The 24,071-nt window shown below is 37.5% G+C and overlaps 8 protein-coding genes across 8 annotated transcripts; 4 read left to right on the top strand and 4 right to left on the bottom strand.

Moving 5' to 3' along the window:
- Positions 1-279: 279 nt before the first annotated feature.
- On the top strand, positions 280-1,176 carry BATDEDRAFT_92081 (uncharacterized protein; the record flags this gene model as incomplete). Its single annotated transcript, XM_006682219.1, has 2 exons — positions 280-941; positions 1,044-1,176. The coding sequence occupies 2 exons, from the start codon at positions 280-282 to the stop codon at positions 1,174-1,176; spliced, it is 795 nt and encodes a 264-aa protein (XP_006682282.1).
- Positions 1,177-2,055: 879 nt separating this feature from the next.
- BATDEDRAFT_27939 (uncharacterized protein) lies at positions 2,056-4,394 on the top strand (the record flags this gene model as incomplete). Its single annotated transcript, XM_006682141.1, has 5 exons — positions 2,056-2,125; positions 2,253-2,366; positions 2,438-3,018; positions 3,523-4,211; positions 4,361-4,394. The coding sequence occupies 5 exons, from the start codon at positions 2,056-2,058 to the stop codon at positions 4,392-4,394; spliced, it is 1,488 nt and encodes a 495-aa protein (XP_006682204.1).
- A 477-nt stretch (positions 4,395-4,871) lies between these two features.
- Positions 4,872-5,459, bottom strand: BATDEDRAFT_27940 (uncharacterized protein; the record flags this gene model as incomplete). Its single annotated transcript, XM_006682142.1, has 4 exons — positions 4,872-4,998; positions 5,022-5,082; positions 5,136-5,297; positions 5,327-5,459. The coding sequence occupies 4 exons, from the start codon at positions 5,457-5,459 to the stop codon at positions 4,872-4,874; spliced, it is 483 nt and encodes a 160-aa protein (XP_006682205.1).
- A 2,162-nt stretch (positions 5,460-7,621) lies between these two features.
- Positions 7,622-9,659, bottom strand: BATDEDRAFT_953 (uncharacterized protein; the record flags this gene model as incomplete). Its single annotated transcript, XM_006682046.1, has 5 exons — positions 7,622-7,920; positions 7,980-8,109; positions 8,175-8,285; positions 8,357-8,481; positions 8,549-9,659. Coding segments are annotated over 5 exons (1,776 nt in total), but the record flags the coding sequence as incomplete, so codon positions are not given.
- Positions 9,660-10,972: 1,313 nt separating this feature from the next.
- Positions 10,973-12,035, top strand: BATDEDRAFT_91951 (uncharacterized protein; the record flags this gene model as incomplete). The annotated part of the gene is made up of 3 exons (XM_006682220.1): positions 10,973-11,498; positions 11,567-11,650; positions 11,713-12,035. The coding sequence occupies 3 exons, from the start codon at positions 10,973-10,975 to the stop codon at positions 12,033-12,035; spliced, it is 933 nt and encodes a 310-aa protein (XP_006682283.1).
- Positions 12,036-14,138: 2,103 nt separating this feature from the next.
- On the top strand, positions 14,139-18,965 carry BATDEDRAFT_92084 (uncharacterized protein; the record flags this gene model as incomplete). Its single annotated transcript, XM_006682221.1, has 4 exons — positions 14,139-14,634; positions 14,726-15,301; positions 15,374-18,397; positions 18,547-18,965. 4 exons carry the CDS (start codon positions 14,139-14,141, stop codon positions 18,963-18,965), a joined length of 4,515 nt encoding a protein of 1,504 aa, XP_006682284.1.
- Positions 18,966-20,216: 1,251 nt separating this feature from the next.
- On the bottom strand, positions 20,217-20,396 carry BATDEDRAFT_7746 (uncharacterized protein; the record flags this gene model as incomplete). Its single annotated transcript, XM_006682059.1, has 1 exon — positions 20,217-20,396. A coding segment is annotated over one exon (180 nt), but the record flags the coding sequence as incomplete, so codon positions are not given.
- Positions 20,397-21,720: 1,324 nt separating this feature from the next.
- Positions 21,721-23,477, bottom strand: BATDEDRAFT_91975 (uncharacterized protein; the record flags this gene model as incomplete). Its single annotated transcript, XM_006682264.1, has 9 exons — positions 21,721-21,888; positions 21,961-22,022; positions 22,114-22,216; positions 22,322-22,396; positions 22,473-22,607; positions 22,871-22,896; positions 22,978-23,071; positions 23,215-23,286; positions 23,424-23,477. The coding sequence occupies 9 exons, from the start codon at positions 23,475-23,477 to the stop codon at positions 21,721-21,723; spliced, it is 789 nt and encodes a 262-aa protein (XP_006682327.1).
- Between the last annotated feature and the right edge of the window lie 594 nt (positions 23,478-24,071).

Below are 24,071 nucleotides of genomic sequence, written 5' to 3' on the forward strand. Positions count from 1 at the left end.
AACCCTTTTAGGGTGGATAAGGGTGTAGTACACAATAAGCTATACGATACTCGAATGCATAGTCAAGCAACGGTCCAACCAATACTGCGGTTGTTATATAAATGGATATCCCTTCAAAGTCGGATATTAATGTCAAATCACCATTAACCCTGGCAACACAAATCCCTAAAACGGTCATCCAATATGCTTTTAATATTATCCATCCAATAATGGATATAAATACAGTTCAAACCCCGACTTGTTGAATGACATTACAATCTGCTCAACCAAACCAATACAATGAAACTCGCAGTCACAGTATTGGCATCAATCTTGTTTGCTTGCTCGGTTACTACAGCCAAACCAGTCAATCCCAGTGCAACTACAAGTGCTGAAGCTAGCACTTCAACCGTCATCCCAACTGCAACTGAAAGTACTAAATCTAAGCATCGGGTACTTTCTTATGAAGGATCTGAATTTTCAGTTGATCTTAGTAAACTCTCAAAGGATGATGTGAAGTTGATCCAAGAATACCTACAAACGGATCAAGAATATGAAGAGATAAAGAAAGCGTGTGACTCGGCCAAATCTGAAGAGCTCAATCAAAAAGAATTGTTAAAACGCCTGGATGGAGAGAGTTACGAGCTGTCACTAAAATATTCGAATAACGAGGATGATCCAGTGTATCAAGAAGAGAAAGAAATAATTAATCAGAAGTTTGATGAAGAGGACGAAATATTCTTCAGCCTTCAACAAAAGCGTCGGAAACTCGATAAAAATCTTTATCACGCTGGCTTGTTGCTTCATATAGCCAGAAAAGAACTTGCAGAGCTCCTGTTCCAAAATGGTCCAAGTACAGCATCACTGGATTCTTACAGGATATCTCTGGAATTAGATCGCAATTTTGCTGAAAGTATCTACCAATCTTTTATTCTCCGACTAAACAAACAGTCGGGATCGGAGTAAGCCTCTACTAGTGGAACCCAGAACAAATCAAAACATCATAAAAGTCCATCATCATCAAGCAAAACGTCTACAGATCAACCCACTCAAACATCATCCAGTACACAAAAAGCTTCCAAATCTTCCAAATCCCATTCTCGTTCTCGTTTATGGAAAACTTCCAAATCCAAGAATGAGCGCAAATCATTTTCGAGTCCACCCAGTTCTGAAGATTCAGATGAATCACCCGTTTGATTTGATTGCTAATCTGAACTGGTTTCGACTGACTCGATTGTGTTTTTATTTGAATAAAATACGATATGATACAATATGATTACCATTTGATATTTGATATTGGATATTGGATTTGCATGCATTGTATCTGATTATTGTACACAGTTCTGGTTGGCATGATATCATATTGTACATTGACATTTGTATTTCCAATATAATACAATACAGTTGATTGTATATTGCATAGTTGTACACATTGATGATGCTGACATGCATGTGTGTATTGTGTCGATATGATATTGCTTGTCAATATGACATGACATGCAATACCAACAATAGTCATGTGTGTTGATATCAGATCCGACCAATTTGACTCGTTGATTGTGGTGTCAAATGGTTGCATCAATAGCCTGACTGATCACACACATCAGTCGCAGTATCAACTTTGTCGTGTATCAAGTATCACATGTTGAATATACAATGCCAACAATATGGTCATTATGCACATGTTGATGTATGCAGTGATCGTATACTGGTCGATTGATGCAATATGATCACACACTAATGGAATGTGATAAGCATGGTATTTGCAGCAGTATACCACATTGCACTGTTGATATTGCACATCCAGTGTCGACATGATCATGCAGATATACAGTGATGAATTCAAACAATGCATACCATGACTGATACACTTTGAATAAAAGATTCGAGTCATTATATGAATGACGTAATCAATTGAGTTGAGTTGACACTCGATTGAACAATACAAATGAACACATGACAAATGTTTAAACACTATTCAAAGTGTGTGAATTTGAATACACAATATTAAATTTTGGATTTAAAGTCGGATTTTTTCATTACATTTATTTTTATTCTTTTCTTTTACAAACTACAATGGAAAACATACCATTTTACATTCAATACCTCAACAACCAACCGGTGGAAATAGAAACCCACTTCAATGGTGAACTAGAAAGAAAAAGGCCATTTGACAGTGTTTCGAAACTAACTACAGCTTACAAGACTGCTACCACTCCCCTCCTTGACACTATTCCTGTTGATGAACTCCATCCATTATGTGGTGGATGGAGTGGAGACCAACTACAACTCCTGGGACCCCATTGCTGCTCTTGGAACAAATGGGACTGTTGGGTCCAATCCACTCATCATCAAGTCCAGCAGTCGTATGGCTGGTCAAACTCAAGGTATTGTACTTTTATGAAATTAACCATATTATGGATAGTCAAACTCATTATTGTATTTTCATCAACAATAGACACTGCCATGGATGTCGATTATTCTCTAGAGGTCGTTTACAAAAATCTTCATCAACTGATAAGCTTGGATGAAAACAAAACTGTTTTCTCCACTCAAGACTCGATGGACATTGCTTTGGACCAATGCATTCTAAACCTTGATGTCCAAGGTATTAATGGAGTTCCCAATTTCCTGTACTCGGAAAAGATATATTCCGACGAAAAGGAAATTGGGATCGAAATGCCGGTCGACAGGCTGTGCAAGGTCAAAGGCAGAAGCATTGCCATGATCGGTGTCAGTGGATGCGGAAAGACAAGAATCTGCTACGATCTATGTCGACGTAGTTGGGGACTGTATTTCGACTGCTCGATTGATTCTGATTTCACTGCGATGATTGAGAAGTTGGCACAGTTGGCACCTGCCAAAAAGACGGACAAGAATCAATCAGTCTTTGAATACCACTCTAAAAGACTGATCCAGTGTTTGATTTCTGCTCGTGTTTTTGTTTTGAAAACACTCCATGAAACAAATCCCGATCTCAAGCCTTTTACATGGCTATGCATTCAAAAAAGTAGACGAACTGGTGGGCTTTTTTGTAGAGTATTCGACCATCTATCTAAGCTTCCTTGGTCTGCGTTTGGTAACGTCTATCAACAGTTGAAATCATGGTTCCTAAAAGACGGTTGTGTTATATTTGACGAATCGCAGCATATGCTAAGTCTTTTAAAGTCGGACTATCGTTCAACAACAATCCATCAACACTGCTGGACAATTTGATTTTCCTCGGTCGCTGTTTTCGTTTTTGACCAGGACTATTATCCAAGATGGCTTCAAGAATATATGGTGCGGAACACAAATGCGAATCTGCACCATGGACTTGATATACTCTGCTGCTGGACTCAAACCAGATAATATATTGATATTCACCGACTTCAACTACTTGAAACCATCTGATATTTTCAAACTACTATCGATGTGTCAAAGAATATTGACCTTCAAGAAATCTCACAGTCTCTTCAAGGTCGTCCAAGACTTTTTGTTTCATTTTTACACAAACTGATTGATTCGACTGACATCAATGATTGTTATTGCGGCTATATACAGGAAATGACGACAAAATCTGGCATGTATTCGCCCCATTCATCATTTTACTGTTTCTGGGAGGACCGAATTGACCGGGTTATCGAATCCATTGAAAAGGCTAACTCTTGTCCCGTTAAAATCAAATCGGTATCGGAGATACTTGTCAAATTGTGTATTTCGTTTTTGTTTGGTGATGGCTCGAGTATGTCGTATTCGCCAGAGCTTGATTTGGTTCAAACAGGTCTTGTAATGGTTTCAAAAGTGATTGACGGATGGCACGCTAGAATGACAGAACCCATTGTTCTTACTGCAGGATTAAACTATTTGGCAGACCAAGAGACTCCAGTATTAATGGACTACTTTGCCAATCAGCTGTTTTCACCTGTAGGAGTACCAAGCTTGTCACGTTCAGAATGGGGACATATGATGGAGTATGTAATTGCTCTCCGATTCATACAAGGCTGGTGGTTACAACCTGAGCTGAGAAAATATCTACCTCGATGGGCTATAGATTTGAATATCAAAAAACCTACTGGGATGGTTGATTGTCGCACCAATGAATCGAATGTCAATAGGTTTTTACAACAGCTTGATGAAGCCGACTTTCCGCATATTGTTTTTCCACCGGCCAATGCTGGACCTGATTTGCGATACTCGGTTTTCAGCTGCAATATCAAAACGACATCAACGCAAAACTCCGATTCAGCAATGTACGTTGGCGTTAATGAATGCAGGAAGAATATTGAAACAATGGATCCTAAAAATTGGTACAAGTCGCAGATCCCAGTCCAAGATCAATGCAGAGTGAAAATCAATGGGTTACGATTTATTCATATGCGATTTGAATTGCCATATACAGCGCCATCAATGAAATCTGGTTTCAAAAGTGGTGAGGACGGAGACAATTACATAATATGTGTCGATCTGGATTCTGATTTTGCGACTCATTTTTTGGTGATTCTTTTGTGGACCAGTACAAACGGTTTATCAAATCTCAGTTACCGAATAAATAAAATGTGCATTGGCTTACATTATTGTCATTTAAAACATAATATTGTGAATTTAGGACATGAATTTGTCAATGATTGTCAACTTCATGTATACATATTGATGTGGAGTGAACCAGCAACATGCAGTATTGCTGTGTGAACAAGGTGTATATCCTGATTGAACTACCAACAATGGCTATTGTACACATAGTCACTCAATATCCTGCCAATTGTGATTGTGATTGTATTCCACATCCAATTCTAGATTGTAATCAGTCACAATTGCTGTGTTTGATCAAGTAATGGTTTGCATTGATCATGATACCATACATCACGATATTGCCAGATCACTGCACACAAGCCATGATCAATACAAATGCATTACTGATTGACATTGATTGACACCATAAATGCAGTCAGACAGCACAATACTGTTGGGATTGAGAGTTCTAGTGTTTCAAGCATAGTGCTGACACCATTGTGGCAACCATTATCATTAGTGTAAAAGCTATATGATGTAAAACGACATACACCATATCAACTATAATATGATCAATGATATATTTTATCGCATAAATAACCAGTTTTGTTACTATATATATTCAGTCCATAATTTGTATGTCATTATTAACAGCAATGACTTACATTTAAACTTTACCATTTTCACACTTAGATGCCCAAACTTGCAAAGCAGACCGAGCTGAAAAAGGCTCGTGGGTCTGTCAAGCGGGTCAAGCCGGAGCAGGTCTCCAAGTTGGTCAAGCAGACCAAGCCAAAAAATACTTGGTCTGCTAAAGTAGCACCAACCTTGCAAGACGTTGCAAAGTTGGAGTTACTTAACCAACAGCGAGACCTGCGAGCGGCGCGGCGGCGCAACACGAGCAGTGCTCCTGTCATTGATACTTGTATCAAGGAGCGATCTTCCAAAAACGGAAGATCAACTGCGAGGTTGACGCAGATCAACCCCATCCTTCGCGAAATCCAAAGCGGAGATGGGTGATCTAAACTTTGAACTTGAAGCTTTTGGAAGGAAGCTTCAATTCCACCTCCACCACTATATACCCTTCCATTATACCCTATTGATACCCAACTAATACCTGTTAAAAATACCCACTAATACCTTTTAAATATCTTTTAAAAATACCCTATTCCAATACCCACTAATACCTTTTAAACAAAACCATTAAATTGTTTTATAAAATCACTTTGAATTTAAAAAAGCTTGGTTTAAACACTCATTTGCCACATGGTGTTTAGTTTCCATTTTGTTGATTCTACCGTCGTGTTTCCACAACTTTAGACTGTTTGTGGTTCAATCTTGTTGTATCTGCATGTCTATTGGATTGTGTTGATGAATGTGTAGATTTCAAATTTACTTTGGTTATAGTGTATTGTTTAGAGTAGTTTAGTACATTGATGTGATATTTTCCGCACATTCATGTTGGGTTGCATCTGGATGGTTAGTCAATTCAATGCATTAGAGCATCTCAAAATACACAATAGTATGCATGCAAGCCATCAACCAATGCAAATGTATTTATTACAAATATGGTGCATCAAACACAAATTCAAGTAGACTCTAAAACGTCATGTGTAGAGTGCGGTACACTTCAGATACCAAATCAAGTGAACCACAAATAGCAACAATGCAATCGGTGTTACTAGATGTGATAACGTTCCACGCATCTGCAAAACTGTCAAAGCATTGTGATGGCGTATCGCCTTGAATCAGTGTATTGGCCACATGTGCAATAATACGAGTATCCTTTGAATGAATCCAAAGCATATCAAGTGGTTGTGCAAATGGAACGACAAACACGATTTTGGGTTGAACAAGGCATGAAAGTAAATTATGGATATCTATTCCATTAGTAAATTCAACAATCCAGTAAACATGTGCAAGTAACGCTATTGCATTTTGTTGATGGTTGACCTAGTCTGCACGAACTACAGCAACCAATGGGTTGTGTGCACCATCAAGCAAAATACGCCGATTTGTAGGTGGATCTGAAATAGGTAGATCTAGATGCTGAATTCATTACATTCTACCAGGACATGTTACAGAATCAACCCCATTGATTGTATCAAATACATATTTCAGACAGCAATCCAACATTTTTAAAACACCCATTGAACTGTAATGTATCATGTGGTGGTACCAATACATATCTTGGTATGCTCAACCCAACAGACATAGCAAGTGTTGTTTAACTCGACAGTCATTCAGTATTATCACACATGAAACCTGTTGGCCAGCCATTAGACCATCACGTTGGGTTGATGTTGTGCTCTCATGTGTATCGATCGGTTGATTTTAAACAGCTTTGAATAGTTTCTAAACTTTGAATATAATTTGTATTGTCGTCAGATATAATTCGCACTATTCACGCAAAACGAAACATTTTTAATTATTATTTTGCTTTGGATGATCAATAGTTAGTTATTTGCAGTGTTCTATACTACACATCAACTTTATCAATATACATTGTTAATCCTTCAATAAACACAACGTTTGTCGTATGATGTACACAATCAAACCATCGGTTTGAACTGGAGTAATCTCATCATTTGACATGGCCATACATTGTACAATGACCAAATTGATGCATTGCAATCCAAATATTGGTTTGATTGTTGCCAAATCTATACAAACTTTGTATTTTAATCGGATACATTCGCGCTCCAGTTCAACATATTTTAGGGATGCAACTCTACATGCCAATCACCAAACAGTATCAATCAACTAAACAGTGTATATGGCACAATGCCAACCAATAAACTGACGCCAATCATTTCATGAGACTGGCTGTTTGTTATACACACACTCTTATTTAGTGTTGCATTTTATGTGAATACGACTGTAATACGACACATCTAATCCAACTAAATTATCATACATTGCACTTGGATTTCCAATCAATTTATTACGACTTTTAATGATGATGACCATGGCGACTACCTGTAGCAGGTTGATCAACACGCACTTGATTCTGTGCAGTCAATTCTTGTTGGGTTGTATTTGGAGTTTTAGATTCCTCAATTTCTCTTGTCCACATTCCATAATACGTTCCCACACCGTTCTCGACTGACACGATTGAATCCACACTATGCTTCAAGGTTTCACCAACATGAATCAATTCTTCATGTGTACCACGTTCAACCACTTGCCCATTTTTGATCACCAGAATCTGATCTGCGTCTACAATGGTGCTAAGTCGATGTGCAACGACTAACATTGTCATTTTTCCTTGTGATCGAAGAAGATGTAACGATTCTTGAACCTGTCTTTCAGTTTGGTTGTCTAGTGCCGAAGTGGCTTCATCCAGTAGCATAATGCATGGGTGTTTAAGCATCGTACGAGCAATGGCCACACGTTGTTTTTCTCCACCACTGAGTCGCAAACCTCGTTCACCGACCTTGGTGTCATACCCTAATTGAATTTAAATCGTTGGCAATCGGTATTTTAAAAATCAATTCAAAATTGTATACCTTTGGGAAAAGACAAGATGCGATCGTGAATTTGAGCGGCTTTGGCGGCTGCAAACACCTCTTCATCTGTCGCATCAATTTTTCCATATCGAATATTGTACAAAATCGTGTCATTAAAGAGCACCGTATCCTACACAATAAACGTGAGCAAAAAAGCATGGTCTGGTTGACTACACCATTTCAATCTATCAATACCTGAGGAACAACACCGATTTGCTGACGAAGTGAGACTTGAGTGACATGGCGAATATCTTGACCATCAATGCAGATAGATCCTTGTTTTACATCATCGAATCTAAACAACAGCTGTGTCATTGATGTGAGTCAAGGATTTGATGTACGGATGTACAACTGGTATTAGCCATGTTGAAACTTACGCGAAGAACGGTGCTCTTTCCACCTCCAGAAGGACCAACAAGAGCAACAGTTTTTCCAAATGGAACGGAAAACGACACATTGTTAAGAATTGGAGTATCTGCAGTGTATGCATACGAGACGTTTTCTAACATTACATTGGTCATTTAGTAGAATGTTTAAACCCAAACCAAAGTTGAATACAAAACACGTACTGAATTCAACAGCACCTCCATGTGAAACATCCAACACAGTAGCATTAGCAGAGTCTTCGACAGCCTGATCAATATCAAACAATTCGAGCATTTTTTCCATATCGATAAAGTTTTGCTGAATGACACGGTAGTAGGTTCCAAACCAGTTCAAGGGTTGATAGAGTTGAAGCAGGTATGCAATGAATGCAACAAAATCACCTACACTCAATGCACCATCAACCACTCTGCCAGCACAGACCATCAAGCCAGCAAACAAACCCAAAGTAATGACGATATTTTGTGCAGTGTTGAGTAGATTGAGACTGGCATTGGATCTCCAGTCTGCATTTTGATACATTCTGATTGCTTGATCGTATTCATTGACTTCCCATGCTTCGTTGCCAAAGTATTTGACGGTTTCAAAGTTGAGAAGAGAGTCGACAGCGCGAGCACGCGATGCACCATCCAAATCATTCATTTCACGACGAAACTGAGTTCGCCATTCTGTGATCCAGATGGTGACAGCAATATACAGTACCATGGTTACCAAGACAATGATGGCAATAGACATTTCAAATGTAAAAGCAAAGTAAATAACAGCAAGACCGATATCGACAAAGACAGGGAAAATGTTGAAAATGATGTAAGAGAGAAGTGAGCTGATTGAGGTTGTGCCACGATCTACGACTCGTAAAAGATCGCCAGTTTTTCGAGAAATGTGAAATTGTAAGGATAAAGAGTGAAGATGAGCAAGCATCTTTACACTTGTTTGACGGGATGTAGATTGCCCAACAGGAATCCATAAAAGTGATTGAAGGGACATTAACAGACCCACGTTTCCTTGTAAAAATCTGAAAAATGTATAAAGCAGAACCAGTCCCCATGCAAAGTATGGATGATCAGAGACTTGGTTTGCAAGACCATCAGGGATAAAGTTGTGAGATTCTGTTGAAAGAGTAAGTGCATTGACCAAACGCTTGTAGGTTTCGGGAACAAGGATATTAACAACACGACCAAGAATAAGCAGAGTAAAGCAAACCACAACTAAAAAGCGCAAGTAAGTTTCTTGTGGCCAAAGAAAAGGAAACAGTTTACGTAGTCGACCAATGAGTTCAAACCATCCACGTTGTTTAGGCAGTTGAGTAGAGTGAACGACAGGTTCCAGTTTAGGCTGTCTGTAAACAAGTGCGATTCCCAACAACAAGGCGACAAGTAAAAGACGACCAATAAATATGCACAAAGTAGCAACATCAATACCATGGTTGAGGGGAGAGTCTAAATATTTAATAAGTGAATTAGATTTGAATTCACTTGGTAATCAGAATGGTATTGTACGCGAACAAGACACAACTCACCGCTAGAAGGTGCAATGAGAAAAGCGACCCAGTTGTAAGCACGAACAAGTTCCAATCCAAAGGCAATAGCCCAAAAATGAATTAAAAACGCAGGCGATAGATTTGCACAAGAGATTCCAGCGGACTCGGAACGAGATTCGAGAGATCTGTAATCACACGTAGAAGCAAAGAACAAGGAAACAGTAGCGATTAACCAAGAAAAAGCCAACAAGACATCAGCGAGAGTGCGAGCAGATTTGTGATTTGAAATGACGGAGATGGAGTCAGGGTGAGTGATTGCATAAAAATCGATCAACATATCAGCAATGACGAATAAAAAGACGATAAGAACAAGAGCTCTAGTGATGGGCCAGAGGGTTAATGACTGATATTTATGGATTGCGACCATTTGAATTATGAAATTGAATGAGATTAACAGTTGTCATGTAATGTTTGAGTTTAAACCAAAAGATTAAAGACGATTAGAAAACCATCAAAACATGAACATCAAGGGTTAATAATACCTGAACAGAAGGTCTGATATTTGAAGACAGTAAAGGGTCTTGTTCAGAGAGACCAAGTTGATTAGCAGTAGTAATCATATCATCCGAATGAGCAGTATTATGAAGAGTAGAATGTTCATCATGAATTGATGATTCATGATGATCAATGTCTGTAACAGTCTTGACAGCCTTGAGTAACTTGATAATCCAAATAGAAACAAAGATGGCAATAAAGCATAACAGTAAACTAGAAACAACTAAATCCAACATACAAGGAGAGAATCTCCATGCATGCAAGAATGGACCAGAACAAAAGGCTCGCTTATCGCTTGTCATTCAAATTCAAATTCAACTCGAATAAACTGTCAATCTTGTAACTAAAATTATAATTTAAAAACTTGACAGTTGAACGTAATAATCTAAAAACGTATTCAAACTATTGATTACAACTATTGATTCCAACTATTGATTACAACTATCAATTCCATCTTCAATTCCAACTATCAATTCCATCTTCAATTCCATCTTCAATTATCGTATAGAATTATAATTTAAAACTTTTTAATTCTAGAAATCAACTTGACGTGAATACAATTAATTCTTGGATTATGAATCCATTCTCTATTGATGACTCGGAAGAACACACTATCAATCCTTTCTCAGTTGGTTTAGAAGATCATACTGTTAATCCATTTGCTGATCCTGCTATTTCAAACTCTCTAGAACAACACTCTCACGACACTAGAGTGTCTTTTGTTCCAGATGTTCAAAATACTGCCTTTCATGAATCAGAAAGAACAGTCGATCCACAACTGGCTGCAAGAGAACAACAACTTCTTCAGAGAGAACAAGAACTTGCTGAGAGAGAACAGGAATTCAGGCGTCAACAGGATCAACTACGTCTTCATGGAGCTTATCCTCCCAACTGGCCATCCTTTTATCCTCTCATTCGTCATAATATTGATGTCGATATTCCTGAAGAACATCAATCCACTATACGCATGATATACAAATACTGGATGGCTGTGGTTGGATTACTGACTATTAATATGATAGTCATGTTGATCATTCTATTCTCGCATCCTTCTAATATGGATTATCTGCCTGGTGATTTCGGTGTAGCTCTGGTTTATTGCAAGTATTCTCACTACAACCGATTGCATTCTACATTCACTAATCATTTCTACACGTGTATCTATTAGTGGTCTTTATCTCTGCTGCTTCATTCATCACATGGTATTTGCCCATCTATATGGCTTACATGAAAAACAGCTCTTTATATTCATGCAAGTACATGACTGGCTCAAATTAATCTTTTTCTAAATACTAACTTTAATATTGTGTAAAGATATATTCTTGGTATTCAATGGATTCCACATTCTTTTTGCATGTTATATGGCTGTAGGAATTCCTAGATCAGGTGCGTGTGGTATGATTACAGTTTTGGCAGTATTTGCCGATGGAAAAGTACTTGCAGGGGTCTTTGCATGTTTAGCTTTTGCTGGATGGGTTGCTAGTGCCATATACTCGATCTATTTGTGGAGACTAGTAAACGATTATAACAAAACATCAGGACACACATTTGAGGGTGCACGAGATGAAGCTGTTTCAGTTGGAGTTCAAAGTGGAGTTGCAGAACGGATTGCTCGACAACAGTATTCAAGGGCTTAATAAAGGAATATTCTGAGGGTACGATCAACACGGGTCAAACTATTCGATTAATTCAATAGATTTTAAATAGTTTATAACACAATTCAATGTCAAAAATTACTTGTAAATTCCGACGCGAGAGAGTTGATTTACAAGTATTTCAATGTGAATACAATTGTAAAACCTTTTATTCAAACTATTCAAACAATTTTATTCATTAAAAGAATAGTTTTGAGTTTATATTCAAGACTCGTTTATATTGACAGTAAAACTCGGAGTATTCATGAAAGACTTGATTCCAGCATCTGTTCTGGTATTGGGTGCTACTGGAATGACTGGTAGAAAGGTTGATTCACTTCATATTCCAACTGTCGTCATGATTGGTTTTGTCATGGTATCACCAATTCAAACTAAATCCTGTCACTATAGTTAGTAGGTCATTTACTAGCATCTAGTCATGTTGGAACAGTTCATATTGTTGGTCGTCGTAGTGCTGGAGAAGAAGAGCGCAAGGGATGGACACATCCAGAGAAACTTGTAAGCAGAACAATCACTGATGTCATAAGAATGTATACAAGTTTATTCATTGCTGACATTCCATGATATTCCATGACATTGGTATGAATACAATTCATCATTTAGAAAGAGTCTATAGTAAACATGGACAAACTGGACGATTGTAAGTGAAACGTATTGATGGTTTTTATAAACTGAATCTCAGGCTTTGATGTGATAATTCAACTCATGAACATGTTTTGTATTCCATTGAAAGCCGAACAAGTGTTTTCTGGTCACTCGTAAGCAATAGTGTTTTATAATGTAATTTAAATCGTATTCGTTTAAATTGGAACACTGCAGTCTTTGAAGTAGATTCATTGTAATATTTCTTATTAGACGTTGACTTGAATCAATACGATGGTCATTGTGTAATATTATTCCTCTTTCATTTGTCATGGTCGTATATTATACAATCATCAGATTCAATCTAAACATTGAATTGTCAATACAACTCCACTTTGTTGTATTCTAAAAAACAGATACGTTCTTGTTCAAAAAAAACAAGGATTGCAACTGTTGTTTCCATGTTGATCACTACAAGATCAGCGAGTTGGGTCAAAACTCAAACGATATTGTCGAGTAAATTTGACAACTCATCATTGCATGAGATTGGCTGTTTTTGATTCTCCTATTCAGTGTTCCATTTTATGTGAATACGATGGTGGATCTAGTTGAATTTTCACGAGACCAACCTGTATGCATTTATATAATCAGGATTGCGTATTGCTGTTTGGGAACAACAAGAGCACAAGCTGGATCTGCAGAAGAGTTTGTGCGTATAGACAAGGACATTCCACTACAGGCAGCACGACTTTTCCACAAGGGTGAAACCCAAACTACTCAAAGTGACAAAAACTTGCAGCATTTTGTTCTATTGTCATCAACAGGTAGCAATGCGTCTTCTTGGTTTTTATACCCCAAAACTAAAGGAGAGTTGGAACAGCAAATTATTGGTATGGGATTCAATCGAGTGTCGATCGTACGTCCTGGATTACTGGACTACCGACCAGATCAGAGACCAACTCGACGGATTATGGAAGAGTGGATGATGCCTATACTTGACGTTGTAGCACCACGATCTGCCATACTTGGAGTGACACAGTTGGGTAAAGCCATGTGTAAAATGGGAGAACAGTGGCTGGATGAATTCAGCAAAAACAATGACACTTTATCTAAAGTGCAAGTATATGAGAATAACGATATATTGAATCTAGCAGAACAAGAATGAATTCCAACTAGTTTACAAGATTTATATAAAATTGAATTAAAACAAATTGAATAGCAAGTGCGTTTACTTGTCTGGTTTGTGTATCGCGACAACAGATTGTTATCACACTCGACTCAACAAGACAGTTTCACTCGGTCTTGTTTAACTCAAACTTGAATGTTTCACTACAAAGTTTGTACATGAATCTCAAGCCATTGTGGTTTCATAAGCAAAATCTAATCACAAAAATGCTGTTGAATTTTACGCGAATATCCATCCAAGTGCACGACACAAAGTGTGCCAGTTGTCGACTATTTTATTTTCATTCTTTCGTCTTTAATAATCACTTTGCTATTATCATGGATTCAATAGTCAGTATGACTGATGGAAATGCTAATGAGAAAATTCTACCAAGTTCATGCATTCCAACATCCGATTCCACCACTGCTAATCCCAACATCAACACTGGATTCAATGCTTCAGTTATTACAAATCTTGATCAAAGAGCGATGATGATAATGATGGATCCTCAGTTTAGACAAAAATTCCAACTGCAGTTTCAAACACTGCAGACCATATTAGAGATGATGAGTTCATGGCAATCCATGATGCAAGAAATGCAACAGTCACTGTCCATAATGACTTCCAACACTCCTGCCATCAATGACATGCCAGGAACTCCCACCAACACCTCTATAATGAATTCATCTACCAATGCACCTTCCTCCTCTAATCCAACTGTTTTGCAAAAAGAAAACGAGTCAATGTCTTTGACAAAAAATAACACCAGTGATAATCTCGACCCTAAAAAACAATCAATTCCTGGAATAGAAACTCATCCAGTTGTTTGGACAGGTATACGTGAATCTTGCCAACTTTCTGCTCAATGGTTTGAACCCATAATTTGTTTTTTTGTAACGCAAAACTAATATTTAAATATACGTAGAATCTGAATGTTTAGTTCAAAAGAGTGATGTCGGTTCGACTAAACGAAAGCGACAGCGTTCTAAAAGTCTAGACCTTGATTCCAAATGTTACAAACGCATGCCACTTTCAGTCAGCAACGAAAATTCAATCAACACTAAAGACTATACCAATCCATCGCAAATACCATCCAAACTTATTCCTAACCAACTCGCTAAAAATCAAAAGGAGGATCTTGCAGCTTTTCAAAAAAACACTTGTCACCATTCAGCATCATTTGTCACAAAACCTTTGATTGCGCCTCAAACAAATGTGTTTGTTGATAGCATCCCCGAAAACATTACCGTACTTGAACTAAAGAAATCGTTGGCAGTTTACGGAACTATTTTGAATATTCAGCTGAGTCAGCGACAAAAAGCCACAGCATTATCTGCAGTCATTCAGTTTGAACTACCTTCACAGGCTATGGAATGTGTAAAAGTTAAAAACTATATAAATGGCAATTGCATCATATGTTCACTATACCCATCAGATCTAGGATCATGTACGACGGATGCTGGTGTGTTGCCACAAGACAATGCATCGAGTCGGGTTTCAGGTATTTAATTTGTTTAACCCAAGTGATCTAGAATGTTTTCTGACAGTACTTTCATTGTATGCTTTTTGATAGTCACACCTACTATACTTCGTGTTACAGGAATTGTTGCTCCACTTACACCAAGGCACATCAAAGAAAGTGTTGAATTGGTTTACAAACAAGCTAAAATTTACTTGCTAAAAAATTCAAAATCTGAGGCTATTATTGAACTCAATAGTTATGAAGAAGCTGCATTTCTAATGGAAAACCTTGATCCCAAATCCATTGGTCCAAACGTCAATATTACGTTTGATCCAAAACCAATAGACGCATTTAAAAAAGCACCTTCTAAAACCATAAACACCAAAAACAATACCGAGACAAATCAGCACTTTTTTGGTCAACCTTTTACGCCAGCTGCTTTACCTTGTCAAGCTACACTTGATAAAAACCCCACAAAATCCACCCATGACTCGAGGGAAAATCAAAAGAAAGTCTCAATTATGTTGCCCAAATCTACCGCAATGTCTTTACCAAGTCTACCGCCTTTTGTTTCTACTCAATGCTCTAGACTAGATTTACCATTGAAAAAAGCAGCCCCTCAACCTACATCTTTTTTGTATGGGGTTCCGAATAATTATGCTTCATTTTTTCCAAACAGTCATGCACTTGCTCAACAATTTATTGCAAAACCAACATCAATGGAATCCGATTATCAATTCTCGGCATTACAGACTCATGGAATAGTGTTGCGCAATTTTTTATTAAGCGTTTCTGCAAAACGGATTCAAAATCAAATCATGGCAGCATTTGCTATACTCAACCTAAAGTCACTGAAAATCATCATGACACAAATCACGAGTATTGATCTATTAGTCGCTATAGGCTACTGTGATGAAAATCAAGCTCATCAACTTGCAGCAGTACTTTTAAAACTAAAGAGCATTCACCCTCTTTTGTCTATAGCTGTTTCCAATAGGCGGGATGTTGGTCTTGTCTTGTCAAAGCATCCTTTTAATTGCATTCATGCGGAACGGTTATCACTGAATGAGTTTAAACAGTTTCGTGCTACAGTGGATCTAACTACACATTTGGATTATCATATGGCCGATATTTTTAAACGATCGACTCTTTATCCAATTTTGGGACCCATTTGTCCACCACTTGTCGAGTTTGGCGGGTTTCCAAAAGATATTTTTATTTCGGAAATTATGAAGGCACTCTGGCTTAATGATGAACCATATTGCAAAGGCGTAAGGTCCATATACGAAGCAGATAGACAAAAAGTAGTAGTAGCATTTTCAAGTCAAAGTCCATCTGAAAAAGCTATCGAGGTTTACAATAATCAATTACTGAAGGGCATGATTGAAAGATGCGTTACTCGTGTCACTGCCAAAAGGATCTGGCTTCGGTCTTCGCTTATTTGCATTTATTCGGCAGGCGGTAGTATACCAAACGAAGAACTTATTCGCGCACTTTTGCCATTTCGGTACCCAAAGCGAATTTTCATCGTGCCTGAAATAGGAAATACTCTTTTTGTCAACTATTCAAATATTGAAGAAGCCGTTGAAGTGTGTTATTATCTTCATGGCTGTTTTTTGAATGACTATACTTTGCCTTTATCCGTTATATTTTTCTGCCCGTCCTTTTGGTTTGACGCTTCGAATGACTGGTTCAAATCTATATTTTCCAACAATGGTTTACATCCTCACGTTTCTTCAAATCCTCCATTGCCATTATTCAACGCACCACCACCTGCACTCGCAAGTAGGAATCCAAACTATATTGATTCTTTCAAACCTGTAGCTATTGAGGGGAAAAATTCAAAACTATCCACTCAACACTGTTCTTCATCTATCTCAGCTACTACATCCAAAAGTACTGTCATTCCAAACGTTGTTGATGCACAGTTACCATCTAGTTTGATTGTTACGAATACGAAATCCTTACTAGATTTACACACTGAAGAAAGTAAGGATATTTCGTTGAATCAACTTACTATACCAAAAACAGCTGCTGTGAACTCTGATGTTCAATATACATCTCAGACATTTGTTGCATCAAAAGTATTGATTCCTACCGGCATTCCATCAACTGATATATCCCAGACATTTTCTACACCAAAAGTATCGAGTTTTACCGATATTCCATTAGCCGATATATCCCAGACATTTGTTACACCGAAAGTATCAACTCCTACAGACATTCCATTAGCCGATATATCTCAGATACTTGTCACACCAAAAGTATCAACTACTACAGACATTTCATCAATTGATATATCTCAGACATTTGTCACACCAAAAATATCAACTCCTACAGACATTCCATTAGCCGATATATCTCAGACATTTGTTACACCAAAAATATCAACTCCTACAGACATTCCATTAGCCGATATATCTCAGATAATTGTCACACCGAAAATATCAACTCCTACAGACATTCCATTAGCCGATATATCTCAGACATTTGTTACACCAAAAATATCAACTCCTACAGACATTCCATTAGCCGATATATCTCAGACAATTGTCACACCGAAAATATCAACTCCTACAGACATTCCATTAGCCGATATATCTCAGACATTTGTCACACCGAAAGTATCAACTACTACAGACATTCCATTAGCCGATATATCTCAGATAATTGTCACACCGAAAATATCAACTCCTACAGACATTCCATTAGCCGATATATCTCAGACATTTGTCACACCGAAAGTATCAACTCCTACCGACATTCCATTAGCCGATATATCTCAGACAATTGTCACACCGAAAGTATCAACTACTACAGACATTTCATCAATTGATATATCTCAGACATTTGTCACACCAAAAATATCAACTCCTACAGACATTCCATTAGCCGATATATCTCAGACAATTGTCACACCGAAAATATCAACTCCTACAGACATTCCATTAGCCGATATATCTCAGATACTTGTTACACCGAAAGTATCAACTACTACAGACATTTCATCGACTGATATATCTCAGACATTTTCTACACCGAAAATATCGATTCCTACTGACATTCCATCAATCAATGCATTTTTAAATCAAAAAATTATTTCCGATTCCATTATATTTTCTCCTAGTTATCTTGGTAAGTTTTATTATAAATCCTTCAAGCTTTTGAAAGAAAACTGTTTATAGCGATCGAGTTTTTGCTAACATATACAATTGAATACTTTGATATATTTTACATTTTTGTATGACTTGTACCTATTGTTCAACGTTTATCATGGTTCAAAGCTCCCAGTATTCCATATGGTACAATATCGTTAAAGTCCAAAAATGCAAGTTTTCAGGTGGATGTGCTGAAAAGCAAAGATATTGAAAATGATCAAGTTGTCAAACTATTTACAAGTCAGCATATCAAACTATCTCAACGATTCCCGACCAACAAAGCAACCATTTCCGAACTTGATCGTAGGATGAACAAGTGTTTAAAATACGCAGTGGTTTACGTTCGTGTTGCGCCGAATAGTAATGCAACCACGTTTCAAAACATTGTCGAGTATTTTGAAGAAAAGCGTGCGGGAGGAATATGTACTCTAGGAGACTATAGTGCCAATTTTATTCCATATACCAAATCATTAGCGCTTGTCCCCAGTAATGCACTTCGTCCATCTGGACCGTGTTTTGTCACAGTACTGATTTCACTTTTATAAACTCATTTTCTGCAGTTTGTCGTGCCTGATAAACGTGTCTTGTAAACCAATACAAGTTGATTTCAAACCATATACCAGACATACTGCTGTAGTAACAGTATGCCCATGTGTTACTAAATTTTATGTCTTGATAAAACTAAAAAATACAGTTTGAAGCCGGTGATTGTTTTAGAACAAGGTATGGCTCTAGTATTTAAGCTGTCATCACATCTCATTGATGGATAATCGTGCAAAAGTGAGTCACTTTGCAACTTGACATCTTTCAATGCGCCATTATGAAGTTGATGTGTAGTTTTAAACTGAACTATTTCAACAAGACTAGTTTGGGTTGGAAATGGCGACACGATAAATTTAATTTGATACGTAAAACGTTCATGAAAACAGCATATTAACAATGCTTATTACTTGAGAGGATAATGGCTCAGTCGAACATCAATGGCAGCTCTTTCAAGACGCAGTGTCTGCAAGTAGGCTAGCTAAAACAAAGCAAATTTGATTAAAAATTAGTCAACTCAACGTAATATCGTAGACAATAAAATAGCACTGGCTTACTTGTTCATCTAACTCGAGCTCTACTTCTCGAGGTTTGCAAAATTCCCAACCGTCATGACAAAGACAACGTCCTTCGCAGAGACACATGGTTGGACACAAATAGCGCGAGGTTAGGGGTGCGACAGGAACAGATGCATCTGCGGACACTGCCTTGGATGAATCTAAAGGCATTGATGTGTTGGTAGTGTCGACTTGCTCAATTTCTGTAGTGTATTTCTCGAGTCTTGGCTCATTAAATATGTTTTGCATCGAGTCACTATCCAAATCAGCGACCCATAAATCAACGATTCTCTCGTCGAATCCGCAGACCTTTTTGGCACCTGCTCGATCATTTCGTCCATTTGTACTAGAAACAACGTTTTGTGATGCAGCCCAGTCACGATTATATAGATAAGCCCTTTCAGTAGCATCATCAATCAGAGCCTGACGCATCTCCAGCGCGCGTATCATACTTTTTACTTGTAGAATACGACGAGAGACTTGCAATCTGCGTTTGATATCCTCATGATGCTTGTCTGACTGCAGAGTAGCTCTAGGATCATTAGCACGTGCACTTAACGGAGTGAGCGATGATATTTTTGATTTAAGGAATTTCGTAGCCACCATAATACCGCATGCATCGGAACAGTAGGAGCTATCTAGACGAATATGTTTTTTACAACCAGATCGAGCACATTTTGGTTTCCATACACTATTGATTCCTGTCCGAGCAACACACGTAGCACAATACCACTTGTCAATGGCATCACTTTCAGCTTCGGATATTTTTATACAAGATCCGTGAAACCAATCATCACACTCATCGCATTGGATATAGAATTTGTTTTCATCGTAAGGTTTTCGACAAATACAAAAGAGCAGAGAATTGTCACTGTCCTCTAATCCCTGTGCTGATGCTCTTGACTGTGACAATCTTGCACCTTTTTTTCTCCGTTTCGATACTGGAGCTGAAACAACATGCGATTTTGCTGTAGTCATGGATGTAGTATTGCTTTGTTTTTTCAAGAGTTTTTTGTTGGATTCAGCATCATAGACTCCTGTACTTGACTTTCGTTTTTTGGATAGATGCGAATCCAACCCTGACTACAACACAGTGTGTTAGCCATTATTGTCATATGATGCTTGTTCATAGTACAAGTCATTACCCTTACAGAATCCATATCAGACAGAGAGGAATCCTGCTTAAAGTCCAACTATAAACCAACATTAGTCCATAAAGAATGGATTCAATACACTACAACTCAACATTGCTCAAGACTTGAAGATACTTGCATTGACAGAGTGGTCAGGATTCATATCTGTTTCACAGCTAGCGACAATAGGAATAAGAATGAAGAAATTAAAAGAACTGGAGAGATTCAAAGGGAAATGCTATCAGACTGGATCGAATCAACAGTCGATAAATCGAAACTTGAGCGGATTATTCAACAATTTCTATAGAAAAACAGTCTTGCGAATGACAGCTATTTCACTATTATTGAAAAGGTTATCAAGACTTTTATTCGGAATGTTATTAAATCATCAAATTAAAGCAGATTTACTCGACTCGACAATCGCATTGCAACTCGGAGATTCTATACAGCAAATTGATCCAGGAAAATGTAAATGTTTCAATACATGTATATTGAATCAGATGAGGTTAATATACACGATCATTACTGTAATGGTATGTTTGTATATTAAATACGGTATGTAACAGTTGTATAAATATCTGTAATTTGTTCGTGTCAAAGCAACCCAGTGATTCAAAAAGCACATTTATTTGAACATGAAATCTTGGCAATTATAATCGTATCAAGTATATTCAATTGGAATATCTGATGTGCAATGGCTTATTGAATGGCAGATATGTTGCTAGATATGCGTGTGTTCAGTTGCTGCATGACTCGTATCTGGATAATACAAATTCAAGTGTCTGCTTCAACACAATTAGCATTAATTGTCACTGGTGTGTTGGATTTGGTAATTGATTTGAACCTATCGAGTAGTGCAGTAATATCTTGCTGATATCCAACTCATTTCAACGCAATATCAGTGTTCAATCTGATTCAATATCAATTACTCACACAATTTCATGCAAATTAGGAAATGATTACATTGAACCCAGCATGTCACACATCCACCATTGAATCAATATGGTATTAACATGGTAACAAGTATATACCAAGTGCAGATAAAAAACGATCAGATCAGTGTTTAATTATTATATTTCCACCAAAGAATTGTAATGTGCTCCAAGTCCATAAGCCTTGCGATGATACGACACGATCAATGGTTTAGTATTCTTTGTTTTTTCACCAATTTCTAGAGTTGGTGATCCACTTTGTACAATATGGATTGGATGCTGCAGAGCTTGCGAAAGCGCTTGAATCTAACAAACGTATGCACTGGTTATACACATGTACTTGTAGAATACAGTCCAGCATATTACTCCAAAGTTTACCTCCAGTTGTCCGCCCCATACTGCTTCATCACATATTTTACGACAGTATTCATCAAACTCTTCTATAGTGATATTTTCAAATCAAAGCAAAGGCATTTGAAACCGTAAGTCAAATTAAATGGCGGTTTGACAATTTGAATATAGCAACTCAACCATTTGTATACACGTTTCCGTCATCTGTGGCTAGAAAATTGATAAACTCGTCACGATGATTCAACATGTAAGTGGATGCCAATTCTCTTAGATTCCGATAGTTCTTGTTAAATAAAAGTCATTAAAGATTGCAGAGGTAATGGTTAAAACAAATATTGTAATCATTGACCATAGTGTCCATACAATATGCAATGTCAACTAGATTTACCCATGATGACTGTGAATCTACCAAAAGAAGTTGGTCTGCAATTGCATTATACAGACAGTGTCCATCTGGCGCAATCTGTATAATTGAACCAATAGCCAATGTAAATCAAAGAGTTTTGCCAAATGAAATAATGCTTTGAAAATAACAATACTTGTTTGATGGTCAAACCCATTTTTGAAATAACTTGGTCCATCGCAGCTTGCTCGATCGCTCTAAAATTAGGCGCATTTGCTGCTTCAGCTTCAGCTTCTAATCGCATATCTTCCCATTTGGCAGCCTTTCTTTCCTTTGAGTCATGTAATTGAATTTAAAATAGCATTAAAATGCTTGCTTGCATATGGTAATACCTGCATTTATGGGATACGATAACTACTTGCCTTTCTTTTGGCTTGTCTGCCTTTTTTAAACTTTGCAACAGATTCATCTTTTGAATCAAGAGTGATGCCATCCATGGCGTCTTTGATCAAGGCAACATTTACCTAAAACATGAACCAGATCAACACTTGACAAGCATTCAAATCTAGTCAATCAACAAGTGTGATTTGCTACCTTTTCAGATTCACATTGAATATCACCTAACATGTTCAATAAATACTGTCAGACTGACATCAATACTCATCACATCTATCTATAAGCAATCAAGTACTGAATGTCACCATCTAAAATGGCGGTATCGGCAGCAATTTCTTGAGAATGACGCTCAGCCTGTTCATTCTGCAATTGAGCAATTTGATCCTGAACCTGTTTCTTCTGTAAGCTCAAATATGATGTTCATGTCAGAATATGATGCATAAATGGATGATCTTGCATGCTGTATGAATGAATTCAACTCTCATGAATCTGTTTGACTTGGTGACAAGTTTAAGCATGTAGTTTTGTAGTATGGGTCGTACCTGTGCCTTTCCTGATGCTCCTTTGGCAATTGTCTTTTTTAAAGCAGTGGTTTTGGCAATGAGTTCCTTGTTCTAGCCATTGTGCATGGATGTTTATTATTTTAATTCATGTTGAAAAAACAAAAGGATTGCATCGATGCATTCAAACACAATCCGTTTGATGGGCTGGATAGAATCCATGTTGACTGTAAAATGGTTATCAGTTATACCTCTTGTCTATGTCTAGCCAATAGCGCTTCATGAGCAACTTCCCGATCCGTCATATTACAGCTGGTAATAACGAAGATGAAAACAAGGAAAACTATTTCAGGTCAATTTCATGTTTTGAAACCATTTTGATAATAAGCTGTTGTCGCAACATCAAAAACTGTGAATTCTCTGTAAGATTGTACGATTGTTGGCGTACAAATTATATGCGAAACGCTGGAGATTGTGTTGATAAAACCAAATGAGAAACGCTGTTTTATATTTAATCGAAAGAAACTGCACGTCGTGGCAACAACTCGGATTATCGCTGCAATACAGGAAATATAAGCAATGGAGGATTCTGTCACTTGAATTGACGCTTTTTTATACAAACCAAACGTTACAAGCAAACATTGAGTGATTGACATGCAAACAGCAGTTGCATTACTGATGTCATGATTGTTGTTGAACTAGATTGCGATTGTATCTGAAATTTACACGCTAATTCATTATCCAATCTTGTCTGACATTATTATTGGCTTTAGTCACATTTGGTTTGTACAACTGCCATGAGTTGTACTACCATTATCATGGTGTATCTGAACACCAAATACTCCAATATATCAATAATACCACAGTGTAAACAGTAATACAGTTGATCAGTATTGTGG

The sequence above is a fragment of the Batrachochytrium dendrobatidis genome (genome assembly GCF_000203795.2).
Source record: "Batrachochytrium dendrobatidis JAM81 unplaced genomic scaffold BATDEscaffold_15, whole genome shotgun sequence".
NCBI lineage: Eukaryota > Fungi > Chytridiomycota > Chytridiomycetes > Rhizophydiales > Batrachochytrium > Batrachochytrium dendrobatidis.